This window comes from Mustela nigripes, chromosome X (assembly GCF_022355385.1).
Source record: "Mustela nigripes isolate SB6536 chromosome X, MUSNIG.SB6536, whole genome shotgun sequence".
NCBI lineage: Eukaryota > Metazoa > Chordata > Mammalia > Carnivora > Mustelidae > Mustela > Mustela nigripes.
In genome coordinates, this window is record NC_081575.1 from 90,708,536 (window position 1) to 90,725,140 (window position 16,605).

General features: G+C 40.1%; 1 protein-coding gene across 1 annotated transcript in view; it reads left to right on the forward strand.

Moving 5' to 3' along the window:
- The window catches only part of RPGR (retinitis pigmentosa GTPase regulator), an 84,449-nt gene that overhangs the window by 16,126 nt on the left and 51,718 nt on the right, over positions 1–16,605 (forward strand). Inside the window, exons 8-14 of the mRNA XM_059385267.1 lie at positions 782–937; positions 4,102–4,226; positions 5,231–5,416; positions 6,381–6,552; positions 12,402–12,499; positions 12,820–12,885; positions 15,219–16,175. Coding sequence (XP_059241250.1) covers positions 782–937; positions 4,102–4,226; positions 5,231–5,416; positions 6,381–6,552; positions 12,402–12,499; positions 12,820–12,885; positions 15,219–16,175 — 1,760 coding nt within the window. The remainder of the gene's footprint in view (positions 1–781; positions 938–4,101; positions 4,227–5,230; positions 5,417–6,380; positions 6,553–12,401; positions 12,500–12,819; positions 12,886–15,218; positions 16,176–16,605) is intronic.

A 16,605-nucleotide genomic window follows, 5' to 3' on the forward strand; every position in this document is an offset into this window, starting at 1 on the left:
GAGGTCCTTTGGAGTCACTTAAAAAATGTTAATGTAAAGGAAAAGCTTTTGTCCCCCTTTCATTATTACTGCACTTCCTAGTAAAAGAGCTTTACCTGTGAGTTAATCAAGCATATCTATAGTAAGTTTCAATTCTCATGCAAATTCTCCTCTGAAATTGTTTTACAAAATAGATTGTTCTGTTAAACTATTTTTGAGAAGTAGGAGTTTTTCTGTAGGAAACACTACTCTGTTTGTTTCTTTTAGATTTTATTCATTTATTTGACACACACACACAGAGACAGCGAGAGAGGGAACACAAGCAGGGGAAGTGAGAGAAGGAGAAGCAGGCTTCCCACTGAACAGGGATCCTGGATCCTAAGACTCTGGGATCATGACCTGAGGGGCAGATGCTTAACGACTGAGCCACCCAGGTGCCCCACTGCCCCCCCCCCCACTTTTTTAAGGTAATGAAAGGAATTAGCTTAATGACAACTGATGCTATTTTTAAAGAGCTAAGTGGTAATTTATAGGGACATGTTAGGTAGTTCACTGACTGATGTGTCTTTAACAACTCTTTTTATGGTTATATGTAAAAGGTAAAATCAGGCCCATGCCATAGCTTTTTTCTTCTCCTTCATCATTGAGAATGTATACCTAAGTATTCAGTATTCTTACATGGGTATTTCAGAGGCACCTAACTTTCATTAAGAAAGTTTGAATGTCACAGTTTTCTAGATATGATGGTGACAGTTTCTGCTTCCCTGCAATCTTTTTCTTATATTTGCTCATTCCCTTTCAGAGAGAGCGGTGTATACCTTTGGGCTCGGACAGTTTGGTCAGCTGGGTCTTGGTACCTTTCTTTTTGAAACTTCAGTACCCAAAGTCATTGAGCATATTACGGATCAGAAAATAAGTTCTATTTCCTGTGGAGAAAATCACACAGCTCTGATAACAGGTATAGATGAGAATTTCTGTTACATATATCTAGAATGGGGTATGTTTTACTACAAAATACAAACTGTGTGGAATGAATGTATCTAGCGTAAGCAAAGGAATCAGTGACTGAGAAAATGGAAGTTCTTGTTTAATATGCCAAAGTGTAAAATTGTAAACTCTTTTTTAACATTTTAGTTCAATTTCAAATCAGTATAAATGATCTAAAGATTAGAACCTCAAAACAAGTCAGTGTTGTCAGAGGTAATATCATATTATACTTTGGCAGAAGGCTGGAATCTTTTTGAAACTGCAAGAGTTTGAAGGCTCTTAACTCGGAGAAGAACTTTAAAATGTTGTCCATATTCAGTCTGACCCAGCTATGTACAGGCTGAGTTAATGCCTGTGAAGCTTTTGCCACTAGGAGGCGTTTTCAGGAGTGACTCTTCGCTACTTCCTCCGCAGGGATAGAAAGGCACCTCAAAGGGCACTAGGCAGATACCTGGCTCCCCTAGACCCTTTGCTCTGTACTTTCTCCTTTATCCAGGGAGACACTGCTTTGGGCCTACTTCTCAACCTACGGACTCAGTAAAGATTCTACTCTAGAAATAACTCTCTTCCCTGTAGGTAATTGTTAGACTCCACAGTTGTGATTGCTTTGGAACAAAAGCCCCTGTAATTCACTATTTCTATCTGCAAATGAAGTAAAGCATTAAAAAGGTAGAGATTATAGAGTATTTTGAAATAAACTATATACTTATATTTCTTCATTTGTTTCCTTCTTTCTAAAAAAGCTACTGCTAAATGGAACTCATCTAATGGTATCTAGTTGGGACAACGAGTAATCCACAAATACAATGTATACTACCATACACTGTTCCTCCTTCCCTAAAGAGCCTTTCAGAGAGAACTACCTGCCCATTTTCAAGTGTCAATGTCCATGTTAATATAGCATGAAATAGAACTATATAGAATGTAGAGAATTATTATTCATTCATAGTCCCAGAAGAATTGTTGATCTATATCCCTTACTGCAAAGTCCTAATGTCAATTCACTGTCCTTAAACTGCTATTTTTCATCAACTCTAAATTGCCTTTGATGGGAAATACATACTTTTTATGGCTCATCTAACACACAATTAGATTATTTGGTTAAACTTTCATACTACTATTTCCCCTGATGAAAGAACTTATAGTACAAACAATTGAACATTACTTTTGCTTGCTTTTTGCTCATAAAGCTTTCTCAGGAGAAAGGTGTTATGAATTTTTTTTCCAGGACTAATGAGAGGTGTGTAGTGAGTTATCTGTAAGTTCTTACCAGTTCCGCGTTATGTAGCCAGTGACTTGTGGTTTACAAAAGTTTTCAAGTTGGAAGTGCAATCAGGTAGCTTGGATCAGAGTTTATCTTTTCTGGTAAAGATAATCAAGTTAAAACACAAAGCCTACAAATTAGCACTTCGGGTAAAGAAATCAAGGGTCAAAGAGGAAGAAGAAGAGAAAAGAATGATAAGGAATGTATATAAAGAAGGGAAATAAGTAGTTGATGATAAGAATTATAAGAGTCTAAATTTGGGGGTTAAATATGGTTATTGTTTATTAATAGGGGATCTTTTCTACCTATTAGTTTTTTTTAAAGATTTCTTTATTTGAAAAAGAGCAGTGAGTGAGAGGGGACAAGTGCATAAGCAGGAGGGGCAGAGGGAGAGAGAATCTAAAGCAGACTCCATGCCGAGCACAGAGCCCAACACAGGGATTAATCTCATCTAACTTTGAGATCACAACCTGAGCTGAAACCAAGACTCAAACACTTATCCGACCACGTCACCCATTCACCCCTCTGTATTAATTTCTGAGCTTGACACTTACTGAATTATGTTATTATTTCTCAGCATTTTTCCTTTGGTTCTCTTGGATTTTATTAGTATGAGATTACTTTACCATCTTAAACTAGAAGTTCCCAGATGTGATCTTACCATTTCCTGGTTTAAAACCATTCATTCAATGTATTGCCATTAAGATAGAGTTCAGAAATTCTTAATATGAACCAACAGGGTCCTCTGTGGTATGGTTCTTTCCTACCTCTTCAAACTCCTCTCATACCACTGTCCCCTTTGTGCTCCAAGCACACTGGTTGCCTTTCTTAACTGTGTTATGTTCTCTCTTGATTCAAAGCATTTGTATGTGTTTTCCTGCAGCTAAAACCTTAATCATCCTTCAGGTCTGTTTAAAAGCCTCCCCTAATCCCCAGACCAGAAGGAAACTCGGCCTCTTCGGCAACCATCCTGGCCCCCTTTCCTTTCTTCTGCTTCCATGGCACTTTCCGCCAATTGAGAGAGTGGGGGTGAAGGAGGGCCTGAGAAGAGTACTGAAGGTTTGGAATAGTTGCTCTGGCAGTGGGCAGAGGGGTGAACTGGGGAGCAGCAGGAAGACCCCTTACATTATTGTGGACCGTAGAGGCCTTGCCATTGCTATGGGGGCTAGTCACCGGGGTCGTTTTACGGCACTTCCCTCAGCAGCTTCCACAGCCCCAGAGCTGACTTAGTGAAAGAGACAGTTGGATTGATCTAAGCCACTAGTTTTCCACCAGTGGCTATCTTGTTGCCCCAAGATACACAACAGTGGAGACGTTTTTTGATTGTCCCAACTGCAGAGGCAGGGTGTTTTATGGACATTTAGTAGGTAGGAGCCAAGGATGCTGCTGAACATCCTGCAGGGCACAGGACAGACCCACACAACCGAGAATTACCTGGCATTAAATGTCCAGGGTGCCAAGGTTGAGAGACCTGAGTGTTTTTCCATTAGATTGTATTGGGACATAGAGGGTCAGACTCCAAAAATCTCCTTCCCCCGGAGAAGATGGTGCGTATCTAGAGATAGCTAGTGCTGGGTTGCTGCTGTTCCACACAGTCCTCACACGACTGGGCTTCAAATTCACAAACCACCAACGGCTTAGTGATTTATTCTCAGAGTATCTATTGCCTAGTGTTTCGTGCAGGACCACAGAGACCATAGAGAGTGTGGAAATATCAATGGATCAGAGTAAACTTGGTGCAGCATTTGAGGGGGAAATTATAATTGAAACGTAAGAAATAAGTAGATATATTTATTTACAAATAGGTCCATACAAGTAAGTCTTTATAATTCTCTCTCTCTTTTTTTTTTTTTTTTTTTTTTGCATTTTAGATTTAGGTCTCATGTATACTTTTGGGGATGGTCGACATGGAAAATTAGGACTTGGACTGGAGAATTTTACCAATCAGTTCATTCCCACTTTGTGCTCCAATTTTTTGAGATTTATAGTTCAATTGGTAAGGACATCACATTTCCCTGTTTACATTGTCATATTCCTATATTTGAGTCTTGCAGTATTTCATAGAAAATAGGTACTTTTATGTTTGTGTGAAAGAATATCATGCCTATATCTAATGAGTGTACTCATTTCCTAAAAGCCAAATGTCAGACATCATGCCACTCAGAAAATCTGTCCCTTTCCTAATTCTCCTTTGAACATTGTCCTTTTCACCCTAATCTTGACTCTCCTGCTTTGCTCCCCTGTGTCTCTTGAGAACCAGAAATGTGCCATGCCTGAAAGCTTGTTGTCTCCTCCAGCAGCCAGCAGAGTATCTGACAATCACCTATAAATATTTGTTGAATTAGATATTACTGAGGCTTATTTAAAATAGTAATAATAATTTCACAATGTTATGAAGGAAAGGTTCAGAGTATGAGTTCTTATAATCACTGTGAAGAACACTATAAGGTTGCTTTAAAAAATCTGTGTATTACAAATACTACACAATGGTTTTTTAGGCATTTTATTGAAAATCACTTATTTCTCAAAATTCTTTGAATGTTGGTTTAATTTTCATGTTCCACCATCATGCATGGTTACATTTTGCTCTAAGAACTTTAAAGCATTGAACTTCAAAAGTGTTCATGTAAAGAAAAAGGTTTGGAGATATAATTATCCCAAGAGGTTGATTTCCTCTTGGATCACTTTTTTTCCAAGTAGAACTTCTCTGGGTGATTTTTTCAAGGTGTTCATGTTACTCTCAGATTAAAATAGCATTTTCTCAACTTTATGAGGAGAAACAGAATTGGAAGGAAAATGGTGTGTAAACTTGTTCTAATTTTCAATTGTAGTGTTTAAAGAAGACACATTAGTGTGTGTGTGTATGTATTTGAGAGGAGAGGAGATGGCTGACTACCTAGGAAGTTTACCACTAAGTAAATGTTTTGTAGCTGAAAACTTAAAAACCTATTTGTGTTTGAAACCAATGTTGATTAATCAATCTGTGGTTTAATGCTACAGGTGGCTTGTGGTGGATGCCACACACTTGTTTTTGCCACTCCGCGACCCAGCAGGACAGAAGAATTGGAGTTAGAAGAAAGCAACGATTCTTACTTTCCTGCAGCGCCTTCTCTGCTCCTCAGCGATCTGAGCCCAGGCAGTGTACTGCACAGAACTCTACCAGCACGTGTGCGGCGAAGAGAGAGGGTATAGGCTTGTGGCCAGTTCTATATCATGGCCCTTCAAACAGAATGGGAAAAAATTCATTTTCTTTTTAAACCAAAAAGGGTCTTTTAAGATAGATTGACTAAATAAAATGGTTAGAGTTGGAGGCTTACAAACTTAAAGCAAATTCAGAGTTAAGGTGTTCAACACACAAGTAAGAAAATTCAAATAATCATGGATAACCTTGAGTTAATAGAGAGTGGATACAAAGCAAAGATACAAAGCAACCTTTTAGAGGCCTATCTTCATACTTCAGGTTGAATGCTGAATTATTTTCTCAACTCTATATGGATTGACTTTTACTTTGCTTTTTATCTTTTAGTTACACCTCGTGAGCCGTGTAAGGTTCTACACTATAAACAATGAAATGTGGGAAACAGAAATAAGGACTGCAGTTCAAGATAGGGAATGTTCTTTCTCGCTTAAATTTTAGAGGTTCTCATTCTGCGTTAGAATTATTGTTTCGATGGCACTTGTATTTAAAAAAACAAAAAGAAAATGCCAAATAATATTTAAAGGAGACATCCCTTTTTTAAAAAGTTACTTGAAGTTCCAAAACATATTCCTTTGGAAGTAAAAAGGTTAAGTTTGGCTTTTGGTTATGAAAAAGTACATGTGGAAAGACTGAGAAATAGCAGTATTTTGTAGTTATTGTTTTTTAGGTCTTGTGACTAATTTTTTGTTTCCTAAGGAAAGCAGAGAGAATATACATACACTTTTACCCATCGTGTGAAAAACGGGCTTCTAAATTAACAATTTAGAGCAACTTAGATACAGAGATGACAGAACAAAACATTTTTGAGTCCTTGGTGATAATTTAAAGATGAATGTGGGACAGTGGGCAACTTTGAAGTCTCTTAAATATTTTTAGTAGCTGGGGGGTAGTTTCTGTCAATACTAAACATATAATATCATGTAACAGTTTATTTAACCTGTTTATTTTAAGGAGAGATCGCCTGATGCTTTTCAAATGACACGAACACTACCTCCAATTGAAGGAACTTCTGTGCCACCTGTTAGCTTTCCCCCCACCCCAGATCCTTTCTATATGTCTGCAGGTAATTGGCCAGGGAAAATGATACTTGAAAAGGAGGACCCCGTGCAACTAGTGGAACCAGGTAACAGCTGATATCCTGTCTGCTCACAGGAAAAGGGTCCCTTTTATGCCTATTAGTGTCATATTTATGTTAGGATGTTCTTGCAAATTAAATTGTTTTCTTCCTAGTTGGAGGCTGACATCTCTCGTTCGAGTTCCAGTCCAGATTACTCTTATAAATATAAAGCATCACTAGTGACCCTAAAAACCCCATAATAATAATAGCGGCATATTTTTATAGAGCAATGCATAGAATATGTAATACCTTCTCTTACCTTATCTCCTTTAAACCTGAAGCAACTCTGTGAAATCCGTGGGAGTTCTAAACTCTTCATTTTGGTAGATGAGAGAAGCAAGGCTTGAAAAGACTGAGTGACTTGGCCAAGGTCACTCAGCCTATAAATGAAGAGAGTCAGATTTGAATGTGGATCTTCTGGACCTATGTGAAGTCTTGAATTTAGGCAGTATACCATAGTGGTCAAGAACATGGGACATGGGGGCACCTGGGTGGCTCAGTTGGTTAAGCTTCTAACTCTTGATTTCAGCTCAGGTCATGATCTTGGGGTTGTGGGATTGAGCTCTGCCCAGCATGGAGCCCTCTTAAGATTTTCTCCCTCTCCCTCTGCTCCTAACCCTCCCCTGCCCTCACCTGTATGCATGCATGCACACACGTGCTCTCTCTCTCAAGAAAAAGAAGACAAAAAAGAAAAAAAGAGCATGGGGCATGGAGTTAAGTAGAGCTGGGGTCAGATGCCATCCCTGACATTTATTAACTGTGTCTAACCCTTAGTTTTCCTATCTTTAAAGTGGGTATAGTAATACTCCTTTAGAGTGATTGAGGTTAAATGAGATAAGGTATATAAAATACCATTGAGCCTAGCACTTCTAGGAAGCTCTTTATAGTTGGTTATTATTAACACTTCTACCTCACTGCCTTATAGATACACATTGTATTTTAAATTGTAATCCCAGCTCTTCAATTATTATACACCTCTTGGAAAGAATTTTGTTTACAGGCATTTGTGTATCTTAGGAGTGTGTATGTATTATTGCAGGGCACATGCTTGAATAGTAGGGGCAGGACAAGAAGCCAGGGTCAAGAGATTAGAATAAACAGTAGGTTTGGAATTAAGATGATCTGGGCACCTGTGATTAAGAACCATGGCACAGATAAATTTTAGTATTTTGGGATCAAAAGTTGAAGTAGTAAAAGCAGGTGTTGAAGTAGGTGTGCACCGTGGGAATAGAATATTATCTACAACTAGAACCTTGATCATGAGCCAGTTTCTTACTGTATTTTTTCCAAACGTTTATTTTATTTATTTTGAGAGAGAGAGAGAGAGGGTGTGTGTGTGTGAGTGTGGGGAGGGGTAGGGGGAGAGAATCTTAAATATGATCCATGCTGATCCCAGGACCCTGAGGTCATGACCTGAGCCAAAACCAAGTCAGAGACTTAACCGACGGAGCCGCCCAGGCGCCCCTGATAATGAGCCAGATCCTTGCATCTCACAGAGAACTTTTTTATGCTTTGCTTTGAGGTAAGCGTCACTGACACCTTTCAGGCCTGTACATGGAAAAAGTGGAGTCTGACAACAGTTTGTACAAGGAAAAGAGAAGTTTGTGGTTTGGAGGAAGTTGTTTCTCACTTCAAGAGATCTGAATATGAACATATACAGAGTTTTATAGCTAGAGCCAAAGGAAAAGCTATTCCTTATCTTTTTGTGACTGTTCGCTGAAACTGTCTTAAAAGTATGCTGCAAGTTATATCTAACATATAACAGGACCTCTTCTAAATTACTTGCAGACTTCAGTGTTTATCGTGGAGGGAGGAAGGTCAGGGAAGACCTTGCTGAGAAGGTGACATTTAAGCTAACACGTAAAGGATAAGAAAGCCACATGAAGAGAGAGGTTATGTGCATTCTAGGCAAAGAAAGTAATAGAGGCAAAGGTTTGGAGGCAGTTTATAAGAAAAGGAAAGAAGACTGTTGGAGCTAGAGAGTGCAGGAAAAGGCTAGATAAGATGTTGGAGAGAAGAGTGAAAAAAGTATTCACGATTTTATAGGCAGTGAGAAGCCTGTTTGAGTGTTTTCTTAAGTGCAATACAAAGTCATTAAAGGTTTTTAATCAGTGGAGTGATGTCCTCCAGTCCAGTTTACATTTTAAGATGCTCACTTTTGCCTCTGTGTGGATTGTAGGGAGGAAGGACTAAAGGTAGGAAGCATACTCAAGAGCCCATTGCAAGAGAGGATGGTGTGTGGTCCAGGTTGCTGTGAAGATGGAGAGAAGGGGGCAGATTGGAAGTGCATTTGAGACCTAGAACTACCTGAATTTACACATGGAGGTGAAGGAAAGGGAAGAATCCAGAATGATTCCTAGGCAAAAGCATGGTTGACAAGCTTGAGGGAAAAAAAAAATCAAGCTTGCTGCGAAACATCGAAGCAGAAATATGGAGGAGGCAGTTGAAGATGCCAGCCTAAAGTTCAGAAGAGAGGTCTGAACCAGGGAGATACATTTGGAACCCGACAACACAGAATTGGTATTTACAGTCTGTGGGACTTGGTGAAAGCACCTGTTAGATAGCAGAGTAGCACGAGAAGAGCGCCCAGGGTTTGACCTGAAGAACATCTAACATTTTGAGGGTAGGGGAGGAAGAGCTGGTGGCAAAGAAACTTTCCTCAGCCCCACCAGCTAGAAGGGTAAGAGGAAGGGAACCAGGAGAGAGTAGGGTCGTGAATTCCAAGTACTGGTCAGAGGTCAAGGAGGAAGCTCAAAGAAGCATCCCATGGATTTGGCTTTGTGGAGAGTGTCCTTGATCTTGACAAGAGTAGCTTCAGGGGGAGATAAGAGCAGAAGCCAGAGGGCAAAGAGTTGAGGCATGAATGTAGAAAATTCCTTTGCCAATTTTGGTCATTAAGAGGAGCAGAGAAAAGGGCTGGCAGCTCGAGGGAGATGCGGGGTCAATGAGAAATAGTAGAACATTTTTGTATGCTAATGGATGTGAGCCAGTAGTCCCAGACTGACCTATAGCCCGAGAGAGAGAGAGAATGAACATGAACATCACAGTGGTGCTGGCATACAGAGCAGTCTTTGGTAAGAGGAAAGACACATCCTGTATTTCAACAGGAAAATGGAAGTAAATGTGTACATTTCTTGGGGGGAAGATAAGGCAGATCAGGTCTGATGACTTCTGTTTCCTTAGTCAAGTATAAGGCAAGGCCCGTGAGCTTCAGTGATCTACTATCAGTTTTTCCAAACCTCCATTCTCTGCCCTCTCCAGTCTATCCCATTTAGAACTTTCTACATTAATCTTCCTCAGGCACAGTTTTAGTTCTCCTCTGCTCCAGTGGCTTCTGATATCCATAATATTTGTGAAGATAAATGTGAATTTCCCCATGTAACTGCCACCTGCTTTTGTAGCTCCATCTCTCAGTAATCTTTTTCTTTTTTTTTTTTAATTTTTTATTTTTTATAAACATATATTTTTATCCCCAGGGGTACAGGTCTGTGAATCACCAGGTTTACACACTTCACAGCACTCACCAAAGCACATACCCTCCCCAATGTCCATAATCCCACCCCCTTCTCCCAAACCCCCTCCCCCCAGCAACCCTCAGTTTGTTTTGTGAGATTAAGAGTCACTTATGGTTTGTCTCCCTCCCAATCCCATCGTGTTTCATTTATTCTTCTCCTACCCACTTAAGCCCCCATGTTGCATCACCACTTCCTCATATCAGGGAGATCATATGATAGTTGTCTTTCTCTGCTTGACTTATTTCGCTAAGCATGATACGCTCTAGTTCCATCCATGTTGTCGCAAATGGCAAGATTTCATTTCTTTTGATGGCTGCATAGTATTCCATTGTGTATATATACCACATCTTCTTGATCCATTCATCTGTTGATGGACATCTAGGTTCTTTCCATAGTTTGGCTATTGTGGACATTGCTGCTATAAACATTCGGGTGCACGTGCCCCTTTGGATCACTACGTTTGTATCTTTAGGGTAAATACCCAGTAGTGTAATTGCTGGGTCATAGGGCAGTTCTATTTTCAACATTTTGAGGAACCTCCATGCTGTTTTCCAAAGTGGCTTCACCAGCTTGCATTCCCACCAACAGTGTAGGAGGGTTCCCCTTTCTCCGCATCCTCGCCAGCATCTGTCATTTCCTGACTTGTTTATTTTAGCCATTCTGACTGGTGTGAGGTGATATCTCATTGTGGTTTTGATAGTAATCTTTTTCTTATAACCTTAATGCAGGTCACCGGTCTGTAAAGTGAGCCACGTCTAGCCAGCCACTTGTTTTTGTATACAAAGTTTTATTGGAGCCCCATCGGGCCATTCCTTTATGTAGTGCCTTTGGCTGCTCTTACACGACAACAGCAGAGTTTGAGTCATTAGGATGGAGACTGTGTGGCCACAAAGCCTGAAATATTTACTAGATGGCCTCTTACAGGGAAAGTTTCCCAACTCTTGATTTTGATCAAACAGAGGTCTTCACAGTCAGACTTGGTAGAAAAGGCTGTAAAGTCAAGTCAAGTGTCGAGACCGACACTTGGCACTTCATTTATTCCTTTATGAAGTATGGGGACACTCTGCTTACCTCTCTTGTTGTCATGGAGGTCACGTGACATGTGCGAAAGCATGTATTCCCAGCACATGGCCAGCCTTTAGTACAAGCCATTGCTGCTGCTTCTGTTAGCATGGGGCTTCACTTTCTTCTCTGTCCACCTCCACCTCCCAGGATTCTACTCACTCTTCCGCGCACCTCTTTAGTGAAACATTTCCTGATTCGCAGCATTTGGATGTGATTTTTCATGCCAGTGTATTCCCTTTAGATGATAAGCTCATTCAGAGTGAGCCGTTAATTAAGTTGATTATCTTGCACATAGCGCCGCACACGAAATAAGCACAAATGGATTATTTGCTCCTTTGCACTGAATGAATTTACAACGGCAAGATCAGTGGGGACTGGCATTTTTAGCAAGGACTTCGTTTAGGAGCTCCTCTCAAATATATGGGTGCTAAACGGGGTTGTAGTAATTGAGAAAAATGTAAGATCAAGGAGAGCTCGTTAAGTTTTAGTTACCTGCTCGATGACATAATAACCTTGTAGTTTTCCATGAACATTTCTAGGTGCTTTTACTAGTTATCTGATTTTTCACGTAACAAGTGGCCTTAAAACTCATCTCACAGAGTTTGTGAGGGTCAAGAATTGAGGAGCAGCCTAGCTGAGGGGTTCTGACCCAGAGCATTTCATGCAGGTGCAATCATGCTGTCAGTTGGGGCTGGAGTCACCCGAAGGCTCCACTGGGGCTATAGGATGCTCTTCTGTGCTGCCCCGCATGGCCATTGGCAGGAGGTTTTACTTCCTCAGCACGTGGGCTTCTCCCTAGGAATGCTCCTAGCATGGCTTCCCCCCAGAGAAAGTGATGCAAGAAAGACAGACATATAAACTGTGGTAACATCACAATTATGGCTGCTTTGTTTTGTTGGCCATATAGAACTACCTGGTAAAATGTGGAAAGGAACGACATAAGGGGCCCCATTTCGGGAGGATGTGGGTCACCAGGGCCCTTTTTGGGGACTCACTGTTACAGTGGTTGATACCTGGGTAGCAGTTCTCCCAAAGGTTTGCCTGTTCATATGAACAAAGCAGTTCCTATCTCACCAGCACTGAAGTCTTTAAACTTTCAGAAAGAGACTTTAAAACCTCTTATCACTGTGAATGAATTCTGTTCAGTTCCCTTAACATGAGGTTAAAGGACTTCAGTAAAATTATGCCTTCACTTTATATTAGAGAATAACTTATTGTCCAGGTGTCTTTCAATTTTCCACTGAAAGCTGGTTTTCTCTTTTCCCTTTTAATCAGATTATTTTCATGATAAAATGGCCAAAGGGAAAGAAGCAGACAATTCTTCAGCCGGAGATTCAGAAAGCCTTGGAGAAACTACTGATGTCTTAAATATGGTATTGGTTTGCTCATTTATCGATATAGATATGTTTGGATTTTAGTTCATCGTGTATTCATATTTGTGTGTTGAATACATGTGATGTTCCTTGCATTAAAAAGGGTTTGCTTCCATTTTGTTTATTTTTATATGCTATATGTTTATTATTTTATTGAAGTATAGATGACATACAGTACAATTAATTATGATCTTCGTATCATTATTATGCAGTTGAGTGTAGATTATATTACTGTCTGAACTGTTATATAAGAATACGTAAATATATAATATTATATATACTCTTTATTCTTTTTAGAACATATTTTTTATTTCTTGCAGACACATATGATGAGCCTGAATTCCAATGAGAAGTCATTAAAATTATCACCAATTCAGAAACAAAAGGTATAATATAGAGAGTTCTTTTCACTGTGGTGGGTAAGAACAGTTTATATTTTTTTCTTGAAAGCTTTCTGAAAAGAATACGTGAAAGGTAAGTATTCGTTTACTTTAGATTTTGAAAGAGGAATACATTGTAGATGGCCTCAATTTGGGTTTGTTCTGTTGGTATGTATTTCAGATATATGGCAGGATTTCATTGCTGAAATTTGCTTTTTGTTGTCACTAACAAGTCGTAGTAGTCACATTTTCTTACCACCAAAGCAAAGGATTATTATGGCAGTTCAAAAGCATTGGAAGAAGCTACTACTGTTTATCAGAATGGTTCTCAGACTTGGGCTAAGCATGACTTTGGTTGAGTTACCATGTTGTTCTCAAAGATGATATTAACATCTTCTTGAGCTCTAAAATTTGGTGGTTTTAGTCAAAATATTTGATAATTGCTTTTCCAGTGTGCGGAATAGGCTTTAATCTGTCATGGAATTGATAGCATAAAAACAAAATTAAACATTTGGAAATCAATCAGAAACCATGCATGGGTGATAAAGAGAGGTTTTTAATGAATAACAAATGAGTAGCAGGAGAAAGGAATAGTTGGTGGTTTTCACAACCCTGGAGAGACAAAGGCCTGACCTGAAATCCTTTGCTTCTCCTGGCTTTAAGGACCAGTGGGGTGAAAGAAAGGAGGGGTTTGAAGATTAGAAAAGTAAATTGGAGAAATAGAAATTGAAGGAAGAAGGCTTATAGACAATATTTAATTTATATTTCCAGTGCCTTTGTCACATTATTAAACTAAAAAATCCTCAAAGTCAAAGTCACTGAAATGCAAGAGGATCTTGCTGACTTTTAAAAATTTGTGCCAGTCTTTTTTAAGTCTTACCTCTGTTTTATTGAGAGGCAGAGGCGTGGTGAGTAACTGCATTCATTTTGAATATGGGAGAACTCTTCTCCTAACCCAGGGGGGAAGCTCAGCGAAGGTTGACTGACTTTACTGACTGACTGCACTTCCAAGCAGACATCTGTTCCTCTGTCTCTCCTTCCTCTTCTCTTAGACTCAGGGCTCTGCCTCTTCTATGCTGTTTGATTATGCTAGGGAAGTGAAGGCACATACACTTAGAAATCATTTCTGGCAGCTGGGCCTCTGCCTCTCTTTAGGGCTCTTGAAAGAATTGTGACTTTTTAAAAAGTAGGACCTAGAACAAGCAGAAGGAAAGCACTTCCTTTTAAACTGATATTTTATACTTGACATAGTCCTTTTAAGTAGAGGCTCAACCAGACCTATTTTAGTGAATTAAAAAAATGATTTATTGTAGTATTTCCATATATTAATGTTTAACTTGTGCTGTTTTAATTTTGGGGGGAGCAAAAAATGACTTCTTCCTAAGCCTAGCACTCATGACAATTTGTAGCACTTGATTTAGTGAGATTTTACTCTCCAGAGACCCAAATTTATCAAATATTTCAGTTCATTAGCTTACAGAATTTAGGTCAATGATTTGATTTTTGCCTTATTTTGTCCAGCAGGAAATGAATTTCATATTCGTAATGTATCATTCAAATCGCAGTCTTTAATTTCGTAGTTTTTATAAAAGTCTTACATTTTACCGTAGGTATTTTTTCCACATAGTGGTTAGTTTCATGTATGTAAGTTATTATAATTAAAGAATACAATAGATAAAAGGAAGAGGGTCAAAAATTTGAAAACTCAAAGATTTGTTTTGAAAAGAAACGTATTTTTTAGTATACTGATTAAAAGTTTTGTAGTTTTCATCTCAGATTTTCCTTCTAGGCATAAGAAGGCATATTCATTTTTTCCAATATTAAACAATTTCATATTTTCATTAATTTTCTTTAATTCTGTGAATTTCACGGAATTCAAAGAGCAATCAAAGTCTAACAATTAAAATAACAGGGAAGGTAGGAAAAAAAGAAACCGAACCTGATTTCACATAAGAGAAGTGTACATTTTTTTTTATCGGTATTTTGCACAATCTGTATGGACATGTATTCTCTTTGAGACTTGATTCCAATTAAGGGGTGAAGACATCCTGACATGAGTTGACTTGTGTGAATAGAGACAACATGAGGGTAGGTAGTGAGTGCGTGCGAGTGAGATGCTTACCTGTGTGCCACGGCGGAGTCCCATGTGCCGCAGACTCAGAGAGTGGTGGCGGTCCTCGCCAACAAGAGGCCAGTCTGAGCAAAATGTCTGGGAAAATTGGACATTTTTATTCTGCTAGCGAAACTTAGAGTAATGCAAAATCTGGGCAGTGTTTTGAAGTAGATAAGTCCCCTTTGTCAACTAATAGTAGTATGACGATTACTTCAAAAATTTACAGAAACAAGAAACAATTGAGCAACTGAAGCAGCATACAGCTCACTCTGAAAACGATGATAGTAAAGGATTTGCAAGTGAAGAGATGTCCAAAACAGTGAATGAAGGGAGAGTCTATAAACAACTTTTGGCAAAAGGAATGTACGTGATGCAAGCAGCTATGACTACGGAAGCATTTTCAGATGAGGACATAGGTAGTGACCCAGGCCAGCCTGGCCCTCGAGCTGACACCCGTGCAGAGGGTGTGCAAAGAGGGCTGTTCAGATGTGAGAGTAAGCATGGTCTTTATCCACCTGACAGTAAGGCCATAGCAAAGGCAAGCGATGCAGGCCAGTGGCAGAAGGATCCAGATGCAGAAGAAATAGTCTCTGAGAAGGAAACTGAGCTGGCCGAAATGGCAGGTCTGAAGGCTAGGAGACAAATCGAAGAGAATTTAAGAGATATTAATATGTTCTTTGACAACTTACCAAATAGAGACATAAATATTGATGATGAAGACAGTAAAGATTTTGTTGAGGATGCTAAGAGGAACAAGCGAGATATGATTTTTGACAGCGAGAGAGACTCTCTAGACGAGCCAGACAGTTTCTTGGAAGGCGAAAGTGCAAGTCAGCAAGGCACCACTGACGGCTTCGAGCAGCCGGAGTCAGTAGAATTTAGTAGTGGAGAGAAAGAGGATGACGAAGTGGAAGTGGACCCAAACTTGTGGTATAGTCGCAAATTTATCGAACAAGGACAGGAGGAGGAGACTGAACACAAACTGTCCAAATTCCTGGCAAAATACGATTTTAAATGTGACCACTTGTCAGAGATCCCTGAAGAGCAGGAAGGAGCAGAGGATTCAGAAGGAAGTGGAGTAGAGGAGCCAGAGGTAGAGGCGAGTGGGAAACATGTGCAAGTGCCCGCACGAAAGCAGGAGGAGATAGAGATCCTGTCCGATGACCTGACAGACAGAGCGGAGGTGAGTGGAGGCAAGGGCAAGGCAGGAGGTGGAGGTGAGCGAGTCCAGAGGGAGGGAAGTTCAGGAGCGGAACAGAGGCAGAGTGAGGGGGGCGGGGAGGGGAAAGACAAGGGAGGAGGAGAGATGGAGGGCTTAGGTAAGGGAGAGAAAGACCCAGAAGAGGAGGAGGCCCAGGAGCGAAGGGAGGGGGAACAGGAACGAGGCCATCAGGAAGGAAGAAACGAAAGGATGGAGGAAGGGGAAGGGGAGGAGCACAGAGGTGAGAAGGAAGGGGAGGGAGAGGGCGGAGGGGAGGAAGATGAGGAAGAGGAAGAGAAGGAAGAGGGGGAAAGGAAAGAGGCGGAAGGACAAGGAGAGGGGAAAGAAGGAGAGGAAGAGGAGGGAGAGGGGGAAGTGGAGGAAGGAGAGGAAGGAGAGGGGGAAATGGAGG